The sequence below is a fragment of the Hylobates moloch genome, unplaced genomic scaffold (genome assembly GCF_009828535.3).
Source record: "Hylobates moloch isolate HMO894 unplaced genomic scaffold, HMol_V3 SCAFFOLD_14, whole genome shotgun sequence".
Classification (NCBI taxonomy): domain Eukaryota; kingdom Metazoa; phylum Chordata; class Mammalia; order Primates; family Hylobatidae; genus Hylobates; species Hylobates moloch.
In genome coordinates, this window is record NW_026652289.1 from 3,522,428 (window position 1) to 3,546,546 (window position 24,119).

Consider the following 24,119-nt stretch of genomic DNA (forward strand, 5'->3'; position numbering starts at 1 on the left):
GCCTCCCAGGTTCAAGCAATTCTCCTGCCTCAGCCTCCCGAGTAGCTGGGATTACAGGCATGTGCCACCACACCCAGCTAATTTTGTATTTTTAGTAGAGACACGGTTTCTCCATGTTGGTCAGGCTGGTCTCAAACTCCCTACCTCAAGTGATCTGCCCGCCTTGGCCTCCCAAAGTGCTGGGATTACAGGCGTGAGCTACCGCGCCCGGCATTTTATTTTTAAATAAACACACGAGAATCAAGAATTTTCAGAAGGAAGACAGCACAGTGATTAAAATATAAATTGCACTGCCAGAATGCCTGGGTTCAAATCCAGGCTTCTCCGCTGACACCTGTGTGGACACTGCATGACTCAGGCAGCTCAGTCCCTCCACACCTCAACTTCCTTGTCTATGACATGGGGATAACAGTAGCATCTACTCCCTGGGTTGTTGAGGACTGGGGAAGATGAGATATGGGAAAAGTGCTTAGAACAGTGCCTGGCACTGCTTGTAAGAATTGGATAAACAAAATTTCGTTTTCTTTTTTTTGTTTGTTCACTTGAGACGGAGTCTAGCTCAGTCACCCAGGCTGGAGTGCAGTGGTGCAAATCTCAGCTTAGTGAAACCTCCACCTCCTGGGCTCAAGTGATCTTCCTGCCTCAGCCTGCCGAGTAGCTGGTACTACAGTTGTGTGCCACCACGCCTGGGTAATTTCTTTTTGAGATGGAGTTTCACTCTTTTTGCCCAGGCTAGAGTGCAATGGCGTGATCTTGGCTCACTGCAACCTCCACCTCCTGGGTTCAAGCGATTCTCCTGCCTCAGCTTCCTGAGTAGCTGGGGTTACAGTCATGCACCACCACGCCCGGCTAATTTTTTTTTGTATTTTTAGTAGATACAGGCTTTCACAATGTTGGTCAGGCACGTCTCGAACTCCTGACCCCAGGTGATCCACCTGCCTCAGCCTCCCGAAGTGCTGGGATTACAGGCGTGAGCCACTGTGCCTATTTTTTTACTGAGCCACTATTTATACTGTGTGTAAATAGAAATTACGTGAAATTTCTATTTCCAGATATTCCTCACTTTTAAAACTGAAACAAGGACTTCAAATGGATAATTAACTTTGGCTTCTGGACACACTCTTCAAAAAGCTACACAGAAATTACTCAGTCAACAGTTTATTACTGTTGCAAAATTAGGCCTGGGTACTGGATTCAAGGAAAGCAGCAAGCTGGAGAGCCCGGCGGTTCCCCAAGGTGCACCTCCAAGAACATCCAGCCCCCGACATCTGTGCCGGCAGCCTTCCTCAGGGAGAATGCATGTGTTGGGGAAAGCTGGACACCTCTGATGAAATAAGGCACAGCATGTCCCACCGCCCCAGGGTCTTGTCCTGTGGCGGACACTCTGACTAGAGATGTGATTCCAAGGATGAGAGCTTTGGGTACCCTCACTTGCATGCCGGAAACTTCTGTTAGAGCTTCCAAAGCCACTTCTGGCTGAGAAAGGTTTGATCTGGCAATGTGCCACGGAGGGTGAAAAGTTCCTCTGTGTCTTACACTTACCAACTACCAACACTTCAGGGGAAAATATGGGCCTGCACGTGTCCACTTACAAGCGTTATTTATTTTTCTTTGTACAGGGATTTTTTGTTTGTTTGTTTGTTTTGAGATGGAGTCTCGCTGCGATGCCCAGGAAGCAGTGCAATGGCACGGTCTCAGCTCATTGCAACCTCTGCCTCCTGGGTTCAAGCGATTCTCCTGCCTCAGCCTCCTGAGCGGCTGGGATTACAGGCGCCCGCCACCATGCCCAGCTAATTTTTGTATTTTTAGTAGAGATGGGGGTTTCACCATATTGGCCAGGCTGTTCTTGAACTCCTGACCTCAAGTGATCGGCCCGCCTTGGCCTCCCAAAGTGCTGGGATTACAGGCGTGAGCCACCACACCTAGACTCAGTATTTATTTTTGTCGAGACAGGGTCTCACTCTATCACCCACGATGGATGATGCAATCATAATTCACTGCAACCTCGACCTCTTGGGCTCAAATGATCCTCTCGCCTCAGCCTCCTGAGTAACTAGGACCACAGGTGCACACTATCATACCCAGCTACTTTTTGAAGGTTTTTCTAGAGATGGGTTTTCACTATGTTGCTCAGGCTTGTCTCAAACTGCTGAACTCAACTGATCCTCCCGCCTCAGCTTCCCAAAGTTCTGGGATTATAGGCGTGAACCCCCATGCCCAGCCTGTACAGGAATTCTTTTAAAAATTATGAGATACATGGCTGGGTGCAGTGACTCATGCCCGTAATCCCAGCAACTTTGGGAGGTCGAGGCAGGAGGATCATCAGAGGTTGGGAGTTCAAAACCAGCCTGGCCAACATGCAGAAACCCTGTCTCTACTAAAAAATACAAAAATTGGCCGGGTGCGGTGGCTCACGCCTGTAATCCCAGCACTTTGGGAGGCCAAGGCAGGTGGATCACGAGGTCAAGAGATGAAGACCAACCTGGCCAACATAGTGAAACCCTGTCTCTACTAAAAATAGAAAAATTTGCCGGGTATGGTGGCGGGCACCTGTAGTCCCAGCTATTTGGGAGGATGGGGCAGGAGAATGGCTTGAACCTGGGAGGCGGAGGTTGCAGTGAGCCAAGATCGTGCCACTGCACTCTAGCCTGGTGACAGAGTGAGACTTTATCGCAAAAAAAAAAAAAAAAAAAAAAAAATTACGAGATACAACTGTTCTGTGTATTGATGAGCTTAGCTCTGAACACTGTCCTCCCACCTGAAAGCTCTCTGCAGGGTGCGCAGTAGCTACGTGTATCCCACTGCAGCCAGTCTCACATCCACCCAGCGAGGCTGGCATGCTCATCCTGCTTAAGCACAAAGGAACTGAGGCTCAGAGGCCTGCAGGGCCCGTCAAGGCCAGAGGCAGGAGCTCCATGAGAGCCCAAGGCCCACTCCCAGGTCAGTGTTCCCCTCCCCAAACCACACCCCAGATGGCCACAGAATGAAGCACTCCGTTTCCACTCACACACAGACACATGTATCTAAAAAGGGGGCTCTTTGGCTCTGCCATGGTATTTTAAAATCCATTTAATCCAAATTCATAAGTCTATGATGTAGGATTGCAGACACAGACTAAAATTCACCAAAGGAGAGGATAATGTTAGTAATGAAATTCAAGGAATTGTTCATCAGTAAACATTTAGAGAATGTCAAAAACACGCCAGGTAGGCTGGACACAGTGGCTCATGCCTGTAATCCCAATACTATGGGAGTTTGAGGCAGGGAGATTGCTTGAGCCCAGGAATTCAAAACCAGTCTAGGCAATACAGTGAGACTTCATCTCTATGGAAAATTAAAATATTAGCCAGGGTGTGATGGTGTGCACCTGTAGTCCTGGCTACTCCAGAGGCTGAGGTGGGAGGATCACTTGAGCTTGGAAGGTCGAGGCTGCAGTGAGCTATGATTGTGCCACTGTACTCCAGCCTGGGTGACAGAGCAAGACTCTATTTCAAAAAATAAACAACAACATCAACAAAACATGCCAGGGATATGCCAGGCGTGGTGGTATGTGCCTGTAGTCTCAGCTACTCAGGAGGCTGAGGTGGGAGGATTGCTTGAGCTCAGGAGTTTGAGGCGGTAGTGAGCTATGATTGTGCCACTGCACTCCAGCTTGGGAGAGAGAGCCAGAGCCCCTCTCTTAAAACAAATAACATAAAAGGAAGAGAAAAAAACAATGATTGAAAAATGAGGCAGGACTCATAGCACAAAACTAAATAACATTCCCGTGGAATCCAAGCCTCAAGTCGACACACTGTGAGAGGCAGTCAGGGGCTGGCACTCTCTTTGTATAAATACAAATATTTAAAAACTTACCAGTGTTCTGTGCACAGACCAAGGAGGAAGAAAACAAAAGAATCTAAATACTTTCAAACATTCAAACTGAGAAAATAGTATATTGATGAAAATAAGACCAAACTCAATTATCATTCTACAACCCCATATAATGATTAAAGATTTAGGGCGGGGCGTGGTGGCTCATGCCTGTAATCCCAGCACTCTAGGAGGCCAAGGCGGGCGGATCAAAGGTCAGGAGATCGAGACCATCCTGGCTAACATGGTGAAACCCCGTCTCTACTAAAAATGTAAAAAATTAGCCAGGCATGGTCGTGGGTGCCTGTAGTCCCAGCTACTCAGGAGGCTGAGGGAGGAGAATGGCGTGAACTGAGGAGGCGGAGGTTGTAGTGAGCCGAGATCGCGCCACTGCACTCTAGCCTGGGCAACAGAACGGGACTCCATCTCAAAAAAAAAAAAAAGAAGAATTAAAGATTTAGGCCGGGCGCAATGGCTCATGCCTGTAATCCCAACACTTTGGGAGGCCGAGGCGTGTGGATAATGAGGTCAGGAGATTGAGACCATCCTGGCTAACATGGTGAAACCCTATCTCTACTAAAAATACAAAAAATTAGCCTGACGTGGTGGCACGTGCCTGTAGTCCCAGCTACTCGGGAGGCTGAGGCAGAAGAATCGCTTCAACCCAGGAGGCGGAGGTTGCAGTGAGCCGAGACCGTGCCACTGCACTCCAGCCTGGGCAACAGAGCGAGACTCCGTCTCAAAAAAAAAAAAAGAATTAAAGATTTAGAAACAGTTTGTGCTGCATGGTTTTTGTTTGTTTGTTTTCTTCTTTTGAGACAGAGTCTCACTCTGTCGCCCAGGCTGGAGTGTAGTGGTATGATCTCAGCTCACTCCTCCTCTGGGGTACAAGCAATTCTCCTGCCTCAGCCTCCTGAGTAGATGGGATTACAGGCCCCCACCACTACACCCAACTAATTTTTTTTTTTTTTTTTTTTTTTGAGACAGAGTCTCGCTCTGTCGCCCAGGCTGGAGTGCAGTGGCGCAATCTCGGCTCACTGCAAGCTCCACCTCCCGGGTTCACGCCATTCTCCTGCCTCAGCCTCTCCGAGTAGCTGGGACTACAGGCGCCCGCCACCACGCCCGGCTAATTTTTTGTATTTTTAGTAGAGACGGGGTTTCACCGTGGTCTCGATCTCCTGATCTCGTGATCCGCCCGCCTCGGCCTCCCAAAGTGCTGGGATTACAAGCGTGAGCCACTGCGCCCGGCCTACACCCAACTAATTTTTATATTTTAAGTAGAGACGGGCTTTTGCCATGATGGCCAGGCTGGTCTCGAACTCGTGACCTCAGGTGATCCGCCTGCCTCGGGCCTCCCAAAGTGCTAGGATTACAGACATGAGCCACCGTGCCTGGCCTGCACACATGTTCTTTCAAGAGTAAACTAGGGTTGTAACAATTAAGGCTAACTGCAATGGACGTGGACCATAATCAATCATCAATAATGAGCAGTGAGTAGAAAATAAAATTATTCCCGGAAGAGAAGCATTTAAAATACACTGTTGCATTCCTTATTCTCCTTCAGTGAGTATATGCTGCACTGGTACTCAGGGAGGGGAAAAAAAAAAGGTACAAAAACTGGTGATGAAAGTCAAAATGGCCGGGCGCAGTGGTCCACGCCTGTAATCCCAGCACTTTGGGAGGCAGAGGCGGGCGGATCATGAGGTCAGGAGATCGAGACCATCCTGGCTAACACAGTGAAACCCCGTCTCTACTAACAATACAAAAAAGTAGCTGGGCGTGGTGGCGGGTGCCTGTAGTCCCAGCTACTCGGGAGGCTGAGGCAGGAGAATGGCGTGAACCTGGAAGGTGGAGCTTGCAGTGAGCTGAGATTGTGCCACTGCAGTCCAGCCTGCACTCTAGCCTGCACTCCAGCCAGAGCGAGACTCTGTTTCAAAAAAAAAAAAAAAAAAAGTCAAAATTACTGTGTACGGAGCTGGCAACATCATGCATCAGCAATGTGAGTCACAGTGGAAAAAATCGTGCCTGCTGTTAGCTCCATCTCCACAGTCATAAAACAATGATGTAGTCCTGGACTGGGATTAAGCAAAGCCTGGAAAACCACAGGTGGGTCTCAAAGAGACTGAAACAAAACAAAACAAAACAAAAAAACTCAGCATCAGAGGATGGAAAGTAAGGTGGTTTTCTGGCAAACTCATTGTGCCGGGGCCATCTAAATGCCACAGAACTTTTACCCAAGGCATCACTCACTTCAGGTTGGGGTTTGGCATTTAGAAAATACAGGAAAAACCATTTCAGGGCTAAACATTGAGTCAAAGACTATGACATTACTGAAATGTTTGGTCTAAAATCTGTTAAAGATCTTCTGTCTCATATAATCCGGACACTGCTGAAAAGGAAGAAGCATAAATTATGTGGCTAGTAAAACTCATAGTCGTGCTTCGAAGGCTGACTAATCTATTTTCTTTTTGCATTCTCTTTCCCTTATGACTACCATCAAAATCTTACTTTTTGGTGGACTTTGCTTCTTGGGATTCTGTGGCTGACCCTTTTCACTCTTCCCTGATTCCGCAGACAAAGAAACCGTAGAAGCAAGTCCTCGAAACACCTGGGCTTCCTGGAGCATAGTCTGACAAAAGAATTAATGAATATGGATGTTTAGAGTAATGCCATTATAATAGCTAGTACTATGTATGAATATATATATATATATATATTTTTTTTTTTTTTTTTTGAGTCAGGGGTCTCCCTCAGTCGCCCAGGCTGGAGTGCAGTGGCACAATCATGGCTCACTGCAGCCTCCAACTCCTGGGTCCAAGCGATTCTCTGACATAGCTAGGACTACAGGCACGTACCACCATGCCTGGCTATTTTTTATTTTTTATAGAGATGAGATCTGGCTATGTTGCCCAGGTTGGTCTCAAACTCCTGGCTTCCTCAAACTCCTGGCCTCAAGCGACCTGAAGCCCTGGCCTCCCGAAGTGCTGGGATTGGCCAGGTGTGGTGGCTCACGCTTATAATCCCAGCACTTTGGGAGGCTGAGGTGGGTGGATCACTTGAGGTCAGGAGTTCTGAGACCAGCCTGGCCAACCCCGTCTCTACTAAAAATATGAAAAAAGGCCAGGCGCGGTGGCTCACGCCTGTAATCCCAGCACTTTGGGAGGCCGAGGCGCGTGGATTGTGAGGTCAGGAGATCGAGACTATCCTGGCTAACACGGTGAAACCCCGTCTCTACTAAAAATACAAAAAATTAGCCGGGCATGGTGGTGGGTGCCTGTAGTCCCAGCTACTTGGGAGGCTGAGGCAGGAAAATGGCGTGAACCCAGGAGGTGAAGCTTGCAGTGAGCCAAGATCGTGCTACTGCACTCCAGCCTGGGCGATAGAGCGAGACTCTGTCTCAAAAAAAAAAAAAAAAAAAAAAAAATTTAGCCAGCCGTGGTGGTGCACGGTTGTAGTTCCAGGTACTCCAGAGGCTGAGACAGGAGAATTGCTTAGACTCAGGAGATGGAGGTTGCAGTGAGCTGAGATCGCACCACTGCACTCCAGCCTGGGCAACAGAGCGAGACTGTGTCAGAAAAAAGAAAAAAACAACCAAAGTGCTGGGATTGTATGCATGTAGGTACTGTGCATATGAATATTATATATTACCACTACATATAAGTGCAAAACATTCACATGGTATACTCCTAATGGTTATTATGGTTTTCATAATGTATGTATATTATGGACATTTTGTAAAATACAAAAAGGCTGCAAGAAGAAAACACAAGAGTTCAAGGACAATCACTATCAATATTTGGTTTAATAAAACTCCAAACAGACGTTCTCCAGTGCATTTTTTTTGTACTCTCCAATTATTTATTAACCTACAAAATACTATGTTTCTTTTTTTTTCTTTTTTTTTTTTTTTTGGAGACAGGGTCTCACTCTGACTCCCGGGCTGGAGTGCAGTGGCTCAATCTCGGCTCACTGCAACCTCTGCCTCCTGGGTTCCAGCGATTCTCTTGCCTCAGCCTCCCGAGTAGCTGGGATTACAGGTGTGCACCACCGTGCCTGGCTAATGTTTTTGTATTTTGTTTTTTGAGATGGAGTCTCGCTCTGTCACCCAGGCTGGAATGCAGTGGCACAATCTCAGCTCACTACAACCCCTGCCTCCTGGGTTCAAGAGATTCTCCTGCCTCAGCCACCCAATTAGCTGGGATTACAGGCATGCACCACCATGCCCGGCCAAGTTTTTGTATTTAGTAGAGACGGGGTTTCACCATGTTGATCAGGTTGGTCCCAAACTCCTGGCCTCAGGTGATCCACCCACCTCACCTTCTCAAAGTACTGGGATTACAGGTGTGAGTTACCGCACCTGGGTCTTTCTGTATTTTTAGTAGAGACGGGGTTTCACCACGTTGGCCAGGCTGGTCTTGAACGCCTAACCTCAAATGATCTGCCTGTCTTGGCCTCCCAAAGTGCTGGGATTACAGGCATGAGCCACCCACCAGGCCCTATATTTCTTTCTGTAAAATGTTTTCTTATCCTTAGAAAATAGAGTAGAAGAAATACTATCTGGCCATTAAAATGATGTAGGTATATAAAAACTGCTTCGAAAGTGTCTACAATATAAATGTTATATTTTATATTATGCCAACTCACTCAGCATATACTCACTAAGGCCTATTAAGTGCTAGACAGTACAATGTTCTAGATGCTGGATACAGAACAGAGGTGCCTGTATGTGCACATATAAACATGAAAACGTTTATGTTCATGATTGTAAGCATGAGTACATGTGCTTATGTGAACATATAAAAGCTGATAAAAATCGTTAGGAACTAGATGCTTGAAGGAGTAATGGTGGACTGTCAATGAATTTCCCTATCTGTACTTTTAAATTATTCTGCAGGCTGAGGCACAAGAGTCACTTAATCCCAGGGGGTGGAAGTTGCAGGGAGTTGAGATGGTGCCATTGCACTCCAGCCTGGGCCTGGGCGACAGAATGAGGCTCTGTCTCAAAAAAAAAAAAAAAAAAAAAAAAAAATGTATATATATATATATATATACACACACACACACCCACACACACACACACACCTATATATTCTGCAGGCAATAGTTACTACTTTTGTAATAACAGCCATTTTTAAATTTGTAAGACAGTGAAGTGGCCTTAGCCTTATTTTATTTTATTTATTCTGTCCCCCAGGCTGGAGTGCAGTGGTATGATTTCGGCTCACTGCAACCTCCGCGTCCCGGGTTCATGGGATCCTCCCACCTCGGCCTCCCGAGTAGCTGGGATTACAGGAATGCACCACCACACCAGACTAATTTTTTGTATTTTTTTAGAGACGGGGTTTCGACATGTTGGCCAGGCTGGTCTCGAACTCCTGAACTCAAGCGATCCGCCTGGCTTGGCCTTCCAAAGTACTGGGATTACAGGCAAAATCCCAAAGTGCCCGCGCCCCGCCTTGGCCTTAGCTTCTTATTTGCAGAAAAGAAAGCCCTTCGCCCCTTTTCACAGGTCAGGTCATGTCAGCTGATTTCTCAACGGCTGTCAGTAAGTTACCAGGTTAACCAGGTCCCTGAAAGTTTCCTCATTTTCTCTCTTGGCTAAATGGAGAAGTCACTGTCCTTCATAGAAGCCGTGAGGGAGGCCGCACAGCGGCTGACCCCAGAGGCGCGGCAGCATCCCTGGGACCGTCCACCCGTCTGCCGCCCAGGCATGCAGCCCTCGGGAGCGGCCGTCGACACGGGGCACGCCAGCCTTGGCCTGGGCCTCGGGCAGCGGCGGCGGCGGACCGGCTTGGGGGAACCGCGGGACGCTCGCCGGCCACACCCGGCCTGGCCCCGTGGCCGTTCAGTCCTGGGCCCAGGGAGCGGGGTCAGCGGCCCAACCAGGACGGCTAGAGGTCGCGGACAGGCCCGGGCCTGACCAGCCCCGCGCCCCCTCGCCCCATCCCCTACGTAGGCTCCGGGCCGCGCAGCCAGCCCAGGCTGCCTCCTCCTTTACCTTCAGGGCCCCGGCTCGTCCTTGCCGCAGCAAACACGGGGCAGCCATGGCGGTGACAGCTGGCGCACTAGGCAGGACCGCCGCAGCTGCGCGCGCAGCCGCGCCTGAACACCCGCCCCTTGGGCCGAGTGCGCCAATTACAGGCCAGCTGGGGGCGGAGCAGAGACCGTGGGCCTGCGCGCGCTTCCCCAGTAGGGCCAAATGTCTCCCTTGGGGCCACGCCCCGGATCAGGACCACCAATCACAGGCAACAGCGTGAAGGGCCCGTCCCAGGCTGGTGCCGATCCCTGTGCCCTGCGGGCGCCTGGGCGCTGTGTGGGGAGGGGGGGCGCGGCGGAGACCTGCGGGGGCTGCTGGGCACCCCTCTCAGGCGTCTGCGCTGGGCCGGCCTGAATATGCACCCGAACGCTTCGCACTTCTTTGCCCTTGTCCTCGCAGCCTTAAATCTGCGACCTTCCCTAGGGGCACAGTCTGGTCCTACTTGATTGATAGTTCTGTGTTTTGAGAGGTTTTAAAGCTCTTCAGCTCGCGACTTCGGCGCCCGCACCACGCGCCCAGCTCCCTCACCCTCTGTTGGCAACGCGGCCACCACTGCTCACTGCCCCTCCTGCACGGCCCCTGCCAACGCTAATACCAGAGTTAGGCCGATTGAAAATGGAAGCTTTGTTTCACCTAAATGTTAATGCAGAGTTCGGCCCCAACGTTAGCCGTAATTGTGGAGTAGGTGTAATTAGTTATTAGCTTCTTTCTCTGCCTCTTGAGTTCTCTGCCTTCCCCTGCATGCCCAGAGCCCCATTCGCATTTCATCGGAGATGGACGTGCCCACACCTTCAGCTTCCACAGGAGAAGAGGCCCTGCCACAGTCATTTAAATGGATTGTGTAGGGATTCCTGACTCACAGCTAGCGATTCATTGAGGTGGCAACATAAACTGGCGGAATGAGGTGCCCTCAGGCCCTTATCAAAGAGGAGTCTGGAATCAAGTAAATGCAAGGGCACCTGCCACCCTCCACCCTGGGAGGCAAAGAGAATAACCTTAGATCTTAGGATAATCATGAGAAGGGAATCCTTTGTTCCTAAAGGGAGAAGGAAAAAAACATGCCAAAATTTTTTTTTTGTTAAAAAAATTTTTTTTTTTGAGTCTTGCTCTGTCGCCCAGGCTGGAGTGCAGTGGCGCCATCTTGGCTCACTGCAAGCTCCGCCTCCCGGGTTCACTTGCTTCATTCTCTTGCCTCAGCCTCCCGAGTAGCTGGGACTACAGGCACCCACCACCACGCCCGGCTAATTTTTTGTAACTTTTAGTAGAGACGGGGTTTCACCGTATTAGCCAGGATGGTCTCCATCTCCTGACCTTGTGATCCACCCGTCTCGGCCTCCCAAAGTCCTGGGATTACAGGCGTGAGCCACCGTGCCCGGCTTAAATTTTTTTTTTTTGAGACAGAGTCTTGCTCTGTTGCCCAGGTTGGAGTGCAGTGGGGCGATCTCGACTCACTGCAACCTCCGCCTCCCGGGTTCAGGCAATTCTTCTGTCTCAGCCTCCCAAGTAGTTGGGGCTACAGTCGCACGCCACCACGCCCAGCAAATTTTTGTATTTTTAGTAGAAACGGGGTTTCACCATATTGGTCAGGCTGGTCTCGAACTGCTGACTTCATGTGAACCACGGCCCCCGGCTCATTCACTTCTTGAAGGATCATTTACCAGGCATCCAGTAGCTATCAGGTCCTACGTCTCTCCAGCTACAGCGGAAAAAGATCCAGAACCAGCCCTACCCAGTCTAGAGGAAAGGACGAACATTAGGCAAGCACTTGGAATCGTGCGAAGTGCATTCCATCAGATCTTGGTGAGTGAACTGCCAAGCCCGAAACACCGAAGGCCACCAGCCACAACCGGGAGGACGGTCACAGCACCTTCCACGCATGCTCAAGGCAGGCTCGTCCTTGAGCATGCGCGGTAGGTGGGGGATACGTCATCTCTCGGCGTCTGCGCCTGGCGTCACCGACCGGTGCGGACAGGAAGAGGCTCTGGGCTGGCACATGTGTATGGCGGCGAGGCGGGCGGGTACATGGCGGGCTCTGTGGGACTGGCGTTGTGCGGACAGACACTGGTGGTGCGGGGCGGCAGCCGATTCCTGGCCACCTCCACAGCAAGCAGGTGAGGGGGCCTTGGTCTTGGAACAGGGAGACCAGGCTGCGGGCGCGCGTCGGGTCCTGGCGACCCCGCTTCTCCCGCACCGCCTGGTCGCACCCGCTCTGGGGTGATTTCGGGGAACTCCGCTCCAGCCCGCGAGCCCTCCTCCGCTGTCTGGGCCTGGCCGCGTCTCTGCGCCTGGAGGGTCCGCTTTCGGCCCCCGCTCCCCGGCCCCCGGCGCGCTCCTTGCCCTAGATGGCTGGTCTGCGGTGTTCTTGCCCGGTTAGCGCCGGGTCACTTCCGGTCTCCGCGGCGCCGGCGGGGACCGGGTGGGCAGAGCACGTGGGGCGACGCTGACCAGTCAGCAAGGCCCGGCCGAACAAGCTCTGGAGAACTGGGAAGAAGCAGGTCTCGGGTCTCCCTGGTGAGAAGGGAGGGGCTTACTGCGAGCTCACTGACCTCCGAGCGCGCTCCCTCTCTTTGCAGGGTTGCCTGTTCCCTCTTCCCGGCCTGCATCCACTCACCTGGCCTTAATTGCTCCTTAGGGCTCCAGGTGATCTCCGACACTTACTTACCCGACCCAAGGGTGCACGTGGAGCTCGCAGCGCGCACCTCCCTAGTGGCCCTTCACACGGTTGGGGTTTTGCTTTCCGTAATTTTATTCTCCTAACTTAGTGTATCGCCAGTGCTAGGACGACGCCGGGGATTTTTAACTTAGTAAATGTTTGTTGATGGACTAGTCCTAACTCAGGACTCTCGGAGCAATTAGTAGTGCTGTCAGTTTCAGCCCCTCGTTTCCTTTCCCAGGTTATTTGTGATTTCATACTTGAAACGGACGACGTGTCTGTCAGATGTACTGTATATTCTTCGTTTGGTTTCAGAAAGCCAATTCGATGTTAAGTTAGGTCTCACAAAAATTGTACTCAGAAACCTGTCACATATCCCAGATGATTTTGTTTTAGAGACTTATGGTCTAATACCTGCCAGAGTGAGCTGTGGATATATTAGACGTGATCTGCTTTCCTTCAGTCTATGCATTTTGAGGAAATTCTAGTGGCTGGTGGAGTTTCTGACTTGGAAGACAAGTCCACGGTTCCATATGGAAAGTTTTTTGGTGCACTCACTTTAAAGGCTATAAATATGTACAAGATACGTGCCAGGGGGTGAGGATGGGATAAACCGAAGAGAGTTTAGGTTCAGTATGGAAGATGAGTGATTCTTATGTTGGTAAGTGCTTGGGGTCATGGGAATACTTTCAGGTAGGTGAGATCTGTTTCTAAATAGTAATGGCTCTTTGAAATTTGTATACAGAATCCCACTGAAAACTCAACAGTATCAGAACATAATTACTTTTTTTTTTTTTTTGGAGAAGAAGTCTCGCTTTGTCGTCCAGGCTGGAGTGCAGTGGCGCGATCTTGGCTCACTGCAAGCTCCACCTCCTGGGTTCACGCCATTCTCTTGCCTCAGCCTCCCGAGTAGCTGGGACTGCAGGCGCCTGCCACCACGCCTGGCTAATTTTTTGTATTTTTAGTGGAGATGGGGTTTCACTGTGTTAGCCAGGCTGGTCTCGATCTCCTGACCTCGTGATCTGCCCGTCTCGGCCTCCCAAAGTGCTGGGATTACAGGTGTGAACCACCGCGCCTGGCCCATAATTTCTTTTTTTTTTGAGACGGAGTCTTGCTCTGTCGCCCAGGCTGGAGTGCAGTGGCGCAGTCTTGGCTCACTGCAAGCTCTGCCTCCCAGGTTCACACCATTCTCCTGCCTCAGCCTCTTGGAGTAGCTGGGACTACAGGCGCCCGCCACCACGCCCGGCCAATTTTTTTTTTTTTTGTATTTTTAGTAGAGACGGGGTTTCACTGTGGTCTCAATCTCCTGACCTCGTGATCCGCCAGCCTCGGCCTCCCAAAGTGCTGGGATTACAAGTGTGAGCCACCGCGCCCGGCCTAATTTCTTATAACCATGTCGCATAGATTTTGTGGTGCCTAAAAGAATAGCATATTAATTCCTGTTGAGTATTCCTCATTTGTTTCACTGAACTTTTTTTTTCCCCACAGAACTATGCAGTGTGACATACTCCAATAAGAGATTAAGCAAATAAAGTTTGTTAACTGTTCCCTGAAATATTGTATCTAGACAGTTTTCTTGTCAAGGATACAACTTTTAATTTAATGAGTGTGCAAATATTTTTTGTTCCACAGAGAAAAAAAATCAACTTTTTTTTTTTTAAACAAAGTGCTCCTTTAAAAATCATTGTTAGGCTGGACGCAGTGGCTCTGTCTATAATCTCAGCACTTTGGGAGGCTGAGGTGGGCGGATCACCTGAGGTCAGGAGTTTGAGACCAGCCTGGCCAACATGGCGAAACCCCGTCTCTACCAAAACTACAAAAATTGGCCAGGCGTGGTGGCAGATACCTGTAATTCCAGCTACCGGGAAGGCTGAGGCAGGAGAATTGCTTGAACCCAGGAGGGAGAGGTTGCAGTGACCTGAGATCGTGCCCTTGCACTCCAGCCTGAGTGACAGAGCGAGACTCCCAACTCAAAAAAAAAAAAAAAAAAATTAGTGCCAGGTGCAGTGGCTCACACCTGTGAGCATTTTGGGAGGCTGAGGTAGGTGGATCACCTGAGGTTGGGGGTTTGAGATCAGCCTGACCAACATGGAGAAACCACGTTTCTACAAAAAATACAAAATTAGCCGGGAGTGGTGGCACGTGCCTGTAGTCTCAGCTACTGGGGAGGCTGAGGCAGGAGAATTGTTTGAACCTGGGAGGCGGAGGTTTCGGTGAGCCGAGATCCTGCCATTGCACTCAAGCCTGGACAACGAGAGCGAAACTCCGTCTCAAAAAAAAAAAATTTGTTATTTCTCTCTAATGATAACTCCTTTTAAAATTATTCTGTTATTTCTCTTCAGTGATGATGACAGCCTCTTCATCTATGACTGCAGTGCTGCAGAAAAGAAGTCACAAGAAAATAAAGGGTGAGATGTGGGGAAGCTTTTTCAGGGCCTGCTTTAATGGTTCGATAATGGGACCAGAGGGTCTAAGAAGCAATTGTTGTCTTACTTGCTGAATTCTTAGCTTCTGTCACACAGTGGTGCGGATAAGTAGGACCTCAGGAGAGACATGTAAAAGTAACTTTCAAGTTAGGCATTAAGAGTACATTGTTGGCTGGGCATGGTGGCTTATGCCTGTAATCCCAGCACTTTGGGAGTCCGAGGTGGGTGGATCACCTGAGATCAGAAGTTCCAGACCATCCTGGCCAACATGGGGAAACCCTGTCTCTACTAAAAATACAAAAAATTAGCTGGGCGTGGTGGCAGGCACCTATAATCCCATCTACTTGGGAGGCTGAGGCACGAGAATCACTTGAACCTGGGAGGCAGAGGTTGCAGAGAGCTGAGATTGCGGCATTGCACTCCAGCCTGGGGGATAGAGCAAGACTCTGTCTTCAAAAAAAAAAAAAAAAAAAAAAGTACAGTGTTGGTGCGGTGGCTCATGCCTATAATTTCAGCACTTTGGGAGGCGATGGTAGTCTTGAACCTAGAGGAGGTGCATTGGCCGGTTGCCACCTCATCCAACCTGGGTGACACAAAGATCTGTCTCAGCACAGTGTTAGGACTTTTCTAAATACTTTTAGTTTCTATCAGTAATCACATATCTTATTGGCTCCATGAAATAATGGTTGAAGGCAGGTGTAGGAAATTAACTTCAGCTAATTGAGATATAAAAGTAGAGCATGTGAGTGTTTTGTATGGTGACTTTCTTTAGTATCATTGGTATTGTGGCTCAGTTTTATTGTTATTATTATTTTTTGAGACAGGGTCTCTCTGTTACCCTGGCTGGAGTGCAGTTGCACAAACACAACTCCCTGCAGCCTCCACCTCCTGGGTTCAAGTGATCTCCTGCCTCATCCCCCTAAGTACCTGGGACTACAGGCACATGCCAGCATACTTAATTTTTTTTTGAGATGGAGTCTTGCCCTGTTGCCAGGCTGGAGTGCAGCGGTGTGATCTCGACTCACTGCAACCTTCACCTCCCGGGTTTAAGTGATTCTCCTGCCTCAGCCTCCTGAGTAGCTGGGACTACAGGCACATGCCACCATGCCCGGCTAATTTTTTTTTGTATTTTTAGTAGAGATGGGGTTTTACCATGTTGGCCAGGATGGTCTCAATCTCCTGACCTCGTGATCCACCTGCCTCGGCCTCCCAAAGTGCTGGGATTACAGGTGTGAGGCACCGCGCCAGGGCTGCCTGACTAATTTTTGTAGTTATTTGTAGAGATGTGGTTTCGCCATGTTACCCAGGCTGGTCTTGAACTTCTGAGCTCAAGCAATCCTCTCGCCTTGTCCTCCCAAAGTATCAGGGAAAATTCAGCCAGATATCGGGCAAAATTCACCCCCGATATTTCACGTAGGTTCTTTTCTATTTTCCCTAAGCGTCGGCCGGTTTGAGAAATAAAGGGACATAGTACAAAAGAGAGAAATTTTAAAGCTGGGCGTCTGGGGGAGACATCACATGTCGGTAGGTTCCGTGATGCCCCCGAGCCGTAAAACCAGCAAGTTTTTATTAGGGATTTTCAAAAGGGGAGGGAGTGTACGAAGAGGGTGTGGGTCACAGAGATCACGTACCTCACAAGGTAATAGAATATCACAAGGCAAATGGAGGCAGGGCGAGATCACAGGACCACAGGACAGGGGCGAAATTGAAATTGCTAATGAAGTTTGTCATTGATAACATCTTATCAGGAGACAGGGTTTGAGAGCAACCAGTCTGACCAAAATTTATTAGGCGGGAATTTCCTCGTCCTAATAAGCCTGGGAGCACTATGGGAGACTGGGGCTTGTTTCACCCCTACAGTCTCGACCAGAAGACGGCCACACCCAAGGGGGCCATTTTAGAGGCCCACCCTCAGGGGCGTGTTCTCTTTCTCAGGGATGTTCCTTGCTGAGAAAAAGAATTCAGTGATATTTCTCATTTGCTTTTGAAAGAAGAGAAATGTGGCTCTGTTCCGCCCAGCTCACTGGCGGTCAGAGTTAAGGTTATCTGTCTTGTTCCCTGAACATTGCTGTTGATCCTGTTCTTTTTTTCGAGGTGCCCAGATTTCATATTGTTCAAACACACATGCTCTACAATTTGTGCAGTTAACGCAATCATCACAGGGTCCCGAGGCGACATACATCCTCCTCGTCTTACGAGATGACAGGATTAAGAGATTAAAGTAAAGACAGGCATAGGAAATCACAAGGGTATTGATTGGGGAGGTGATAAGTGTCCATGAAATCTTCACAATTTATGTTTGGAGATTGCAGTAAAGACTGGCATAAGAAATTATAAAAGTATTAATTTGGGGAACTAATAAATGTCCATGAAATCTTCACAATCCACATTCTTCTGCCATGGCTTCAGCTGGTCCCTCCGTTTGGAGTCCCTGACTTCCCGCAACACCAAAGTGCTGAGATTATAGGTCTGAGCTACCAGACCTGGCCTGTTACTAGTATTGTTAATGTGAGTTTATCCCTGCCTCTAGCCTTGGGTTAGTCCTTGCCCGTAAGGAAGAGGGCCATGTGTCTTTGAGGGTTCTTCTAGCTTAGCTCTCTGGGTTCTGGCATGTATGCTGGGAGATTTTCTGTTTAGTTAGGCTTCATGCTGATAAAATTAGAGCTGTTTTGAACTTCCCCATGTCCCTTTAATAAGTCTTTATTTTGGCTACGTGAACCCCTTAAGTTTCTACCTCCTCCCATGTTAGAAATTACCACGCTGGCCATCAAGGAATGCAGTCTTATTTCCTTAGGTGAAGCTTAACCGTCTTCCTCCTCTCTTCCTCAGGGAGGACGCGCCCTTGGACCAGGGGAGCGTTGCGATTCTGGCGTCCACCTTCTCCAAGTCTGGCAGCTATTTTGCTTTAACCGATGACAGTAAGCGTCTGATTCTTTTCCGTACAAAACCATGGCAATGTCTGAGTGTCAGGTATGAGATGCTAACGCTGGATTCTTAAGATGTCGAATGCACACCTTGTCCTTGCATGCCTGTAGCAATAGTGACCATAACATGGTGATAATGGTTGACGCGGAGGCGCAGTTCAGTGCCAGACACCGCTTTCAGTGCCGTATGTGTGTTGGCTGATCTGATCCTCACAGCAGCTCTGGGAGGGTGCAGGGGTGCTGTTCTGTCCCACGTTGGGCGGTGAACAGTTAGGTAGCAGACTCCGGTCAGTGGGCTTGGAAGACAGAGCCAGGCCCTGCTGCTGGTCCCTCTGCCTGCAGTGTGGGTGCCCCTGCTTTCCAGGGCGGTCCTCTGTCCTTGTGATTAGCAGGAACAAGGCTGTGAGCCTGCCCTGGAAGAGTGGTAGGGATTTGGGGTCTGTCGAGGGGTCTGTACCATAGTATTAAGCTAGGTGGGTTTAGTGCATGTATGTCTGAGTATCTGAAGAGTGGATGGGGAGTGGATCCGTGGGGATGGGGAGGCCAGTAACTGGCAAGAATGGAGATATCGCTGTGCCTTGCCCTCTTACCTAGCAAAGTCTGGAAAGGTTCTTCCACCTTCCCTATTCCTCTTTTTTAATTTTTTTGAGATGGAGTTTTGCTTTTGTTGCCCAGGCTGGAGTGCAGTGGCGTGATCTTTGCTCATCGCAACCTCGACCTCCCGGGTTCGAGTGATTCTCCTGCCTCAGCTTCTCGAGTAGCTGGGATTACAGGCACTTGCCACCATGCCCGGCTAATTTTTTGTATTTTTAGTAGAGATGGGGTTTCACCATGTTAGCCAGGCCAGTCTTGAACTCCTGACCTCAGGTGATCCGCTGGCCTCGGCCTCCCAAACTGCTGGGATTACAAGTGTGAGCCACTATGCCCAGCATGTCTTTAAGATTTTTATTTCATCTTTTTTTTTTTTTTTTTTTTTTTTGAGGAGGGTCTCATTCTGTCACCCAGGCTGGAGTGCAGTTGTGTGATCTCGGCTCACTACAGCCTCCGCCTCCCAGGTTCAAGCAGTTCTCCCACCTCAGCCTCTTGAGTAGCTGCGACTATAGGTGCACACCACCATGCCCGACTAATTTTCGTATTTTTTGCTGGAGACAGAGTTTCACCACATTGGCCAGGCTGGTCTCGAACTCCTGATCTCAGGTGATCCACCCGCCTCAGCCTCCCAAAGTGCTGGGATTACAGGCATGACCCACCGCTCCCAGCCTCATCTTATTTTCAAAGAGAAGAGTAAAAACCCAAATTCAGCTGGGCGCAGTGGCTCCCACCTGTGATCCTAGCACTTTGGGAGGCCGAGGCAGGTGGATCGGATCACCTGAGATCAGGAGTTAGAGACTAGCCTGGCCCACATGGCAAAACCCTGTCTCTACTAAAAATACAAAATTAGCTGGGCACGGTGGTGAATGCCTGTAGTTCCACCTACTTGGGAGGCTGAGGCAGGAGAGTCTCCCGAACCTGGAAGGCGGAGGTTGCAGTGAGCCGAGATCATGCCATTGCACTCCAGGCTGGGTGACAAGAGCAAAACTCTGTCTCAAAAAAAAAAAAAAAAAAAAAAAAAATAGCCAAATTCTAGGTGGCATCAAAAGCAATGAATGCCTGCTCTGTCCTCTCTTCCAGTCAGGTTAAAAAGAAAGCCCTGAGCCGGGCGCGGTGGCTCACGCTTGTAATCCCAGCACTTTGGGAGGCCGAGGCAGGCGGATCACGAGGTCAGGAGATCGAGACCACGGTGAAACCCCATCTCTACTAAAAATACAAAAAATTAGCCGGGCGTGGTGGCGGGCGCCTGTAGTCCCAGCTACTCGGAGAGGCTGAGGCAGGAGAATGGCGTGAACCCGGGAGGCAGAGCTTGCAGTGAGCCGAGACTGCGCCACTGCACTCCAGCCTGGGCCCCTGAAACGCTGCATCATTTCTACTGTATGTGTTTTTGTGTATACGGGTTTTACTATATATGTTTTTATGTATATGTGATTTACAATATGTTTTTGTGTCTTTGTGTATCAGGTAGGTAATAGATGCACATGGTTTAAAAACTTAAAACACAACAAAATTAAACCAAAGAGTATGCATCAGTCTCCCTTCTTACCTGCCTTCTGGCTCCTGTCCCATAGGCAGTGATGGTTTCCCAGTAGGAAAATGACTTTTAAATGCATGTCCCCACATGTCCGAGTTGTAACTGATAATAAATGGCTGCTTCCACTTGACTGCTGTGGATCGTGTCATCTTTATCTTGAAAGGCCTGTGAACGGCATCCTCTTGCTAAGGTAGCCACAACATGAGTAAGTCATTTAGGACCTAGAATAGAGAAGATGGGAAGTGTTTTCAGGATTCAGGGTGAATGCCTCAAGGTGGCCTTGAGGTGTCCTGCCCTGAGCCCTTCCACAGGGATCTCTGCAGGTGGCAGGGGCTTTCTAGTAGGTTGGCCTTGACTTTGGGTTTCTCGGACAACCTGTGGGAAGGAGGGATGGAGAGGTTTTCACCTCTCTGTGTTGAAAGAAGATAGTAGTTGTCCTAGTCTGCTTGGGCTGCCTGACAAGATACCACAGTCTAGGGGCCTTAAATAATAATTTTCTCACAGTTGTAGAGGCTGGAAAACCAAGATCAAGGGGCTGGCAGGAAAGGGCTGGTTCCTCTGAGGCCTCTCTCCTTGGCTTGCTGATGGCGTCTTCTCCCTATGTCCTCACAGAGTTGTCCTTTTGTGTCTATGTCTTCATTTCCTATTCCTGAAGGGACACCGGGCAGATGGGGTCAGGGCTATCCCAGTGACCTCTGTTTCACCTCTGTAAAGGTCCTATCCAAATACAGTTATATTCTGAGGTCTTAGGTAGGTCAGGGCTTCAACACAGGAGTTGTGGTTTGGAGGATTCATTTAAGCACATAACAGTTCATCTTGCCTTTCGGACACTGGCTGCTGTAGAGAGCTTTCATTATTCACATGAGATTCTTAAAGGGGGCTTTGACTCTCAAAAGTTAAAAATGAAATGATCTAAGAGAATCTGATAGTAATTTTTTTTTTTTTAATTTGAGACGGAGTTTCACTCGTTTCCCAGGCCGGAGAGCAATGGCGCGATCTCAGCTCTCTGCAACCTCTGCCTCTCAGGTTCAAGCAATTCTCCTGCCTCAGCCTCCCAAGTAGCTGGGATTATAAGCATGTGCCACCACGTCTGGCTAATGTTTTGTATTTTTAGTAGAGAAAGGGTTTCACCATGTTGGCCAGGCTGGTTTTGAACTCCTGACCTCAAGGTGATCCACCTTTCTCAGCCCCCAAAAGTGCTAGGATTACAGGAGTGAGCCACTGCGCCTGGCCTGGTAATTCTTTTCCTAAAGTAAAGGCCCTGGCTGAGCTCTGGCATAGGTATAGTGCACAAGAGCCACTTGGGTGTCTTGTGAAAGCACAGACTTTGTGATTCATTTCATCTGGGCTAGGCCATATGCTCTGCAATTTCTTTCTTTCTTTATTTGTTTTGAGACAGTCTCGCTCTGTCACCCAGGCTGGCATGCAGTGGCCCAATCCCGGCTCACTGCAACCTGCCCCTCCTGGGTTCAAGTGATTCTTCTGCCTCAGCCTCCCGAGCAGCTGAGATTACAGGCACTTACCACCATGCCCAGTTAATTTTTGTCTTTTTAGTAGAGATGGGGTTTTGCCATTTTGGCCAGGCTGGTCTTGAACTCATGACCTCGGGTGATCTGCTGACCTTGGCCTCCCAAAATGTTGGGATTACAGGCGTGAGCCACTGAGCCCAGCTACAGCAGTTTTCTTGACTGTCCCTCTACCGGTGGTCCGCATTTTTTTTTTTTTTTTTCTTTTTGACATGGAGTTTCGCTCTTGTTGTCCAGGCTGGAGGGCAATGGCACGATCTAGGCTCATTGCAACCTCCGCCTCCTGGGTTCAAGTGATTCTCCTGCCTCAGCCTCCTGAGTAGCTGGGATTACAGGCATGCACCACCACGACTGGCTAACTTTTTCTATTTTTTTTAGTAGGGATGGGGTTTCACAATGTTGGCCAGGCTGGTCTTGAACTCCTGACCTCAGGTGATCCACCCACCTCGGCCTCCCAGGGTGCCGGGATTACAGGTGTGAGCCACTGGCGCCTGGCCAGAAGAGCAACTTTTTATATACTTAAGAATCATTTGTGTTTTATAAACTTTTCTTTTTCCATATCCTGTGTTTTTCCACTGGGGTATTGTTTATTGGTTTGTAGGAGCTCTTTATATTTGGACACTTTGTTTTTACAAAATAAGTCCATCTCCCAAAGTGTGGCTCTCACATGGCCTTTCTCACACGGCCTTTCTGTGGCACAGGTGTGTAAGGTGAGCTGCACCGGTAACCACTGAGACTGGATTAGCATTTTCCAGTACCCTTGCCTTAGCTGACAAAACTTCAAAGCCCTGGGGGGTCAAGAACAGGTGCAGAGCTGAGATCCATGTGCTGATGTGTACATGGATCTCAGACGTGATCCAGTTACTTAGACAACAGTGGAATGTGTGGGTCCGTACAGAAAATTGGAAACCACTGAGAAGTACAAAATGAGAGCAATAACAAAAACCACCCTGAATTTCACCACCCAGAGCCAGAGTATGGGATGAGCACTGGGGCCAGGCCCTCCTCCTCTCTGCAGATGGGTTACACGATTTGCATGTGTTACATTGTAGCTGTGGTGTGTGCTAGCCTGTAGCCTGTTTCCCCACCCAGGGCAGTGTTGACAACACTGTGTCATTCCCTGTAGCTGGGTTGTTACATTGTTTGCACTGTTCCACTGTTCAAATGCTACTGTTTCCTTGTACCTCTTCCTACCTTTAAACTCTGGGAAGTTTGAGCCAGAACAACTGGGACAGCAGAGGTGTGGACAGTGTGGGTTTACTGGCACCAATGCGTGACAACACCACAGTGAAGCTTCCCAAGCCTAGATGTCCGGCGGTTTTCTTGGGGTTGATCACATGCTGTCAGGGTGGCTGACCTTTAGTTCCCAGCCCCTCCAGAGGTGGAGTGGATGCCTTGTGGCCCCAGGCCCCTGCCCTAAATCACGTACTTAGGCTGCCTGTGGGGCCCAAGGCCCCTACTCTTAGAGATGAGGCCAAAGGCAAGGTTAATTCTTCACTATGCAGAGGGTGTACCCTGTGCCAAGGCTTTTGATGTCTGGTACCAGACACCATTTGAGGAGTAGCCACTGCCCGCAGAGGGTAGGGGAGGCTGGGTCTGGCCGTGTGTGCCGCAGGCCTGGCTGGTGGTGGGGGTGAGCGGGCAGGGAGCTCACTTGTGTCTTGAAGATGCTAACTCTTTCAAGTCTGGACAGTGCTGTGGCTGTGACGTTCTGAGGTTGCCAGAAAGATGGAGACCCGGATGGAATGTCACTTTACTTCAGTGTGGGCTCGCTGTCCAGAGGTAGTGTCTCACTTTGAACTTGGGAGAAAGGGGATGTCCAGTCAGCCTGCCCACTGTGTCCTGGTTCCTAACAGAGGAGCTTCTTCACCTTGATGGAAGCGCGGAGGCCCAGGGCTCCTCCAGGGCTTCTGACTCCTCCAGAGGGACGGGGCCTCTGCTCCTGGCATCATGCATGGCCCAGAGGAGGGAGGAATCTAGGAATTCTCTCCACTCAATGTGGTTGCCTGTGGCAGTTGGCTTCTTGGAGGAGGTCATTTGAGGTTGAGAGCTCCATGAGTTGGGGACTCGTGGTGGATGCAGATACCGCTGCAGCCTGGGCGGGTGGCGGGGCCTCTTCATCCTTGGTTGCAGGTGCTTTGCCAAGAGGGAGATGTCTTGCTATGTTGACTCATCTTTTGAAGGTCGTTTGCTGGTGTGATTCTCTTTATGTAAGCACCTGGTAAAACTCCGGGAGGCTGGCATCGTGGCTCACGCCTGTAATCCCAGCATTTTGAGGGGCCAAGGCGAGAGGATCCCTTGAGGCCAGCAGTTCGAGGCCAGTCTGGCCTCAACACAGTGAGATCTCGTCTCTACAAAGAAAAAAAAAGTACAGGTCCAAGAGTGGGCAGTGCAACTGGTTTAAGTACCCCAATCTGAAATTCAGAATCCTCCAAAATCTGGAATTTTGTGAGCATGGGGAAGATGCTCAAAGGAAGTGCTCACTGGAATGTTTCAGATTTTGGATTTTTAGGTTAGGGATGCTGAGCCAGTAAGTATTTGCAAATATTCCAAAACCTGAACAAATCTGAAGTGCA

At 49.5% G+C, this 24,119-nt stretch overlaps 3 protein-coding genes across 5 annotated transcripts in view; 2 read left to right on the plus strand and 1 right to left on the minus strand.

The window, feature by feature from the left end:
* Positions 1–11,756, minus strand: part of NDUFV3 (NADH:ubiquinone oxidoreductase subunit V3) — a 22,727-nt gene extending 10,971 nt beyond the window's left edge. The window contains exons 1-2 of one of the 3 annotated variants that reach the window (XM_058427900.1): positions 11,619–11,756; positions 6,361–6,481 (exon numbers count right to left, since the gene is read on the minus strand). In XM_058427900.1, the coding sequence (XP_058283883.1) occupies positions 6,361–6,478 (118 nt within the window). In that variant the 5' untranslated portion in view covers positions 6,479–6,481; positions 11,619–11,756. Of the gene's footprint in view, positions 1–6,360; positions 6,482–9,850; positions 9,968–11,618 lie in introns of those variants that run through there. The other 2 variants (XM_032174423.2, XM_032174424.2) reach the window with 2 other exon arrangements.
* CBS (cystathionine beta-synthase) overlaps positions 1–24,119 on the plus strand; it is a 225,327-nt gene that overhangs the window by 169,732 nt on the left and 31,476 nt on the right. The window lies entirely within an intron of this gene.
* WDR4 (WD repeat domain 4) overlaps positions 11,877–24,119 on the plus strand; it is a 29,726-nt gene continuing 17,483 nt past the window's right edge. The window contains exons 1-3 of the mRNA XM_058427843.1: positions 11,877–12,000; positions 14,885–14,950; positions 17,798–17,953. Coding sequence (XP_058283826.1) covers positions 11,912–12,000; positions 14,885–14,950; positions 17,798–17,953 — 311 coding nt within the window. The 5' untranslated portion in view covers positions 11,877–11,911. The remainder of the gene's footprint in view (positions 12,001–14,884; positions 14,951–17,797; positions 17,954–24,119) is intronic.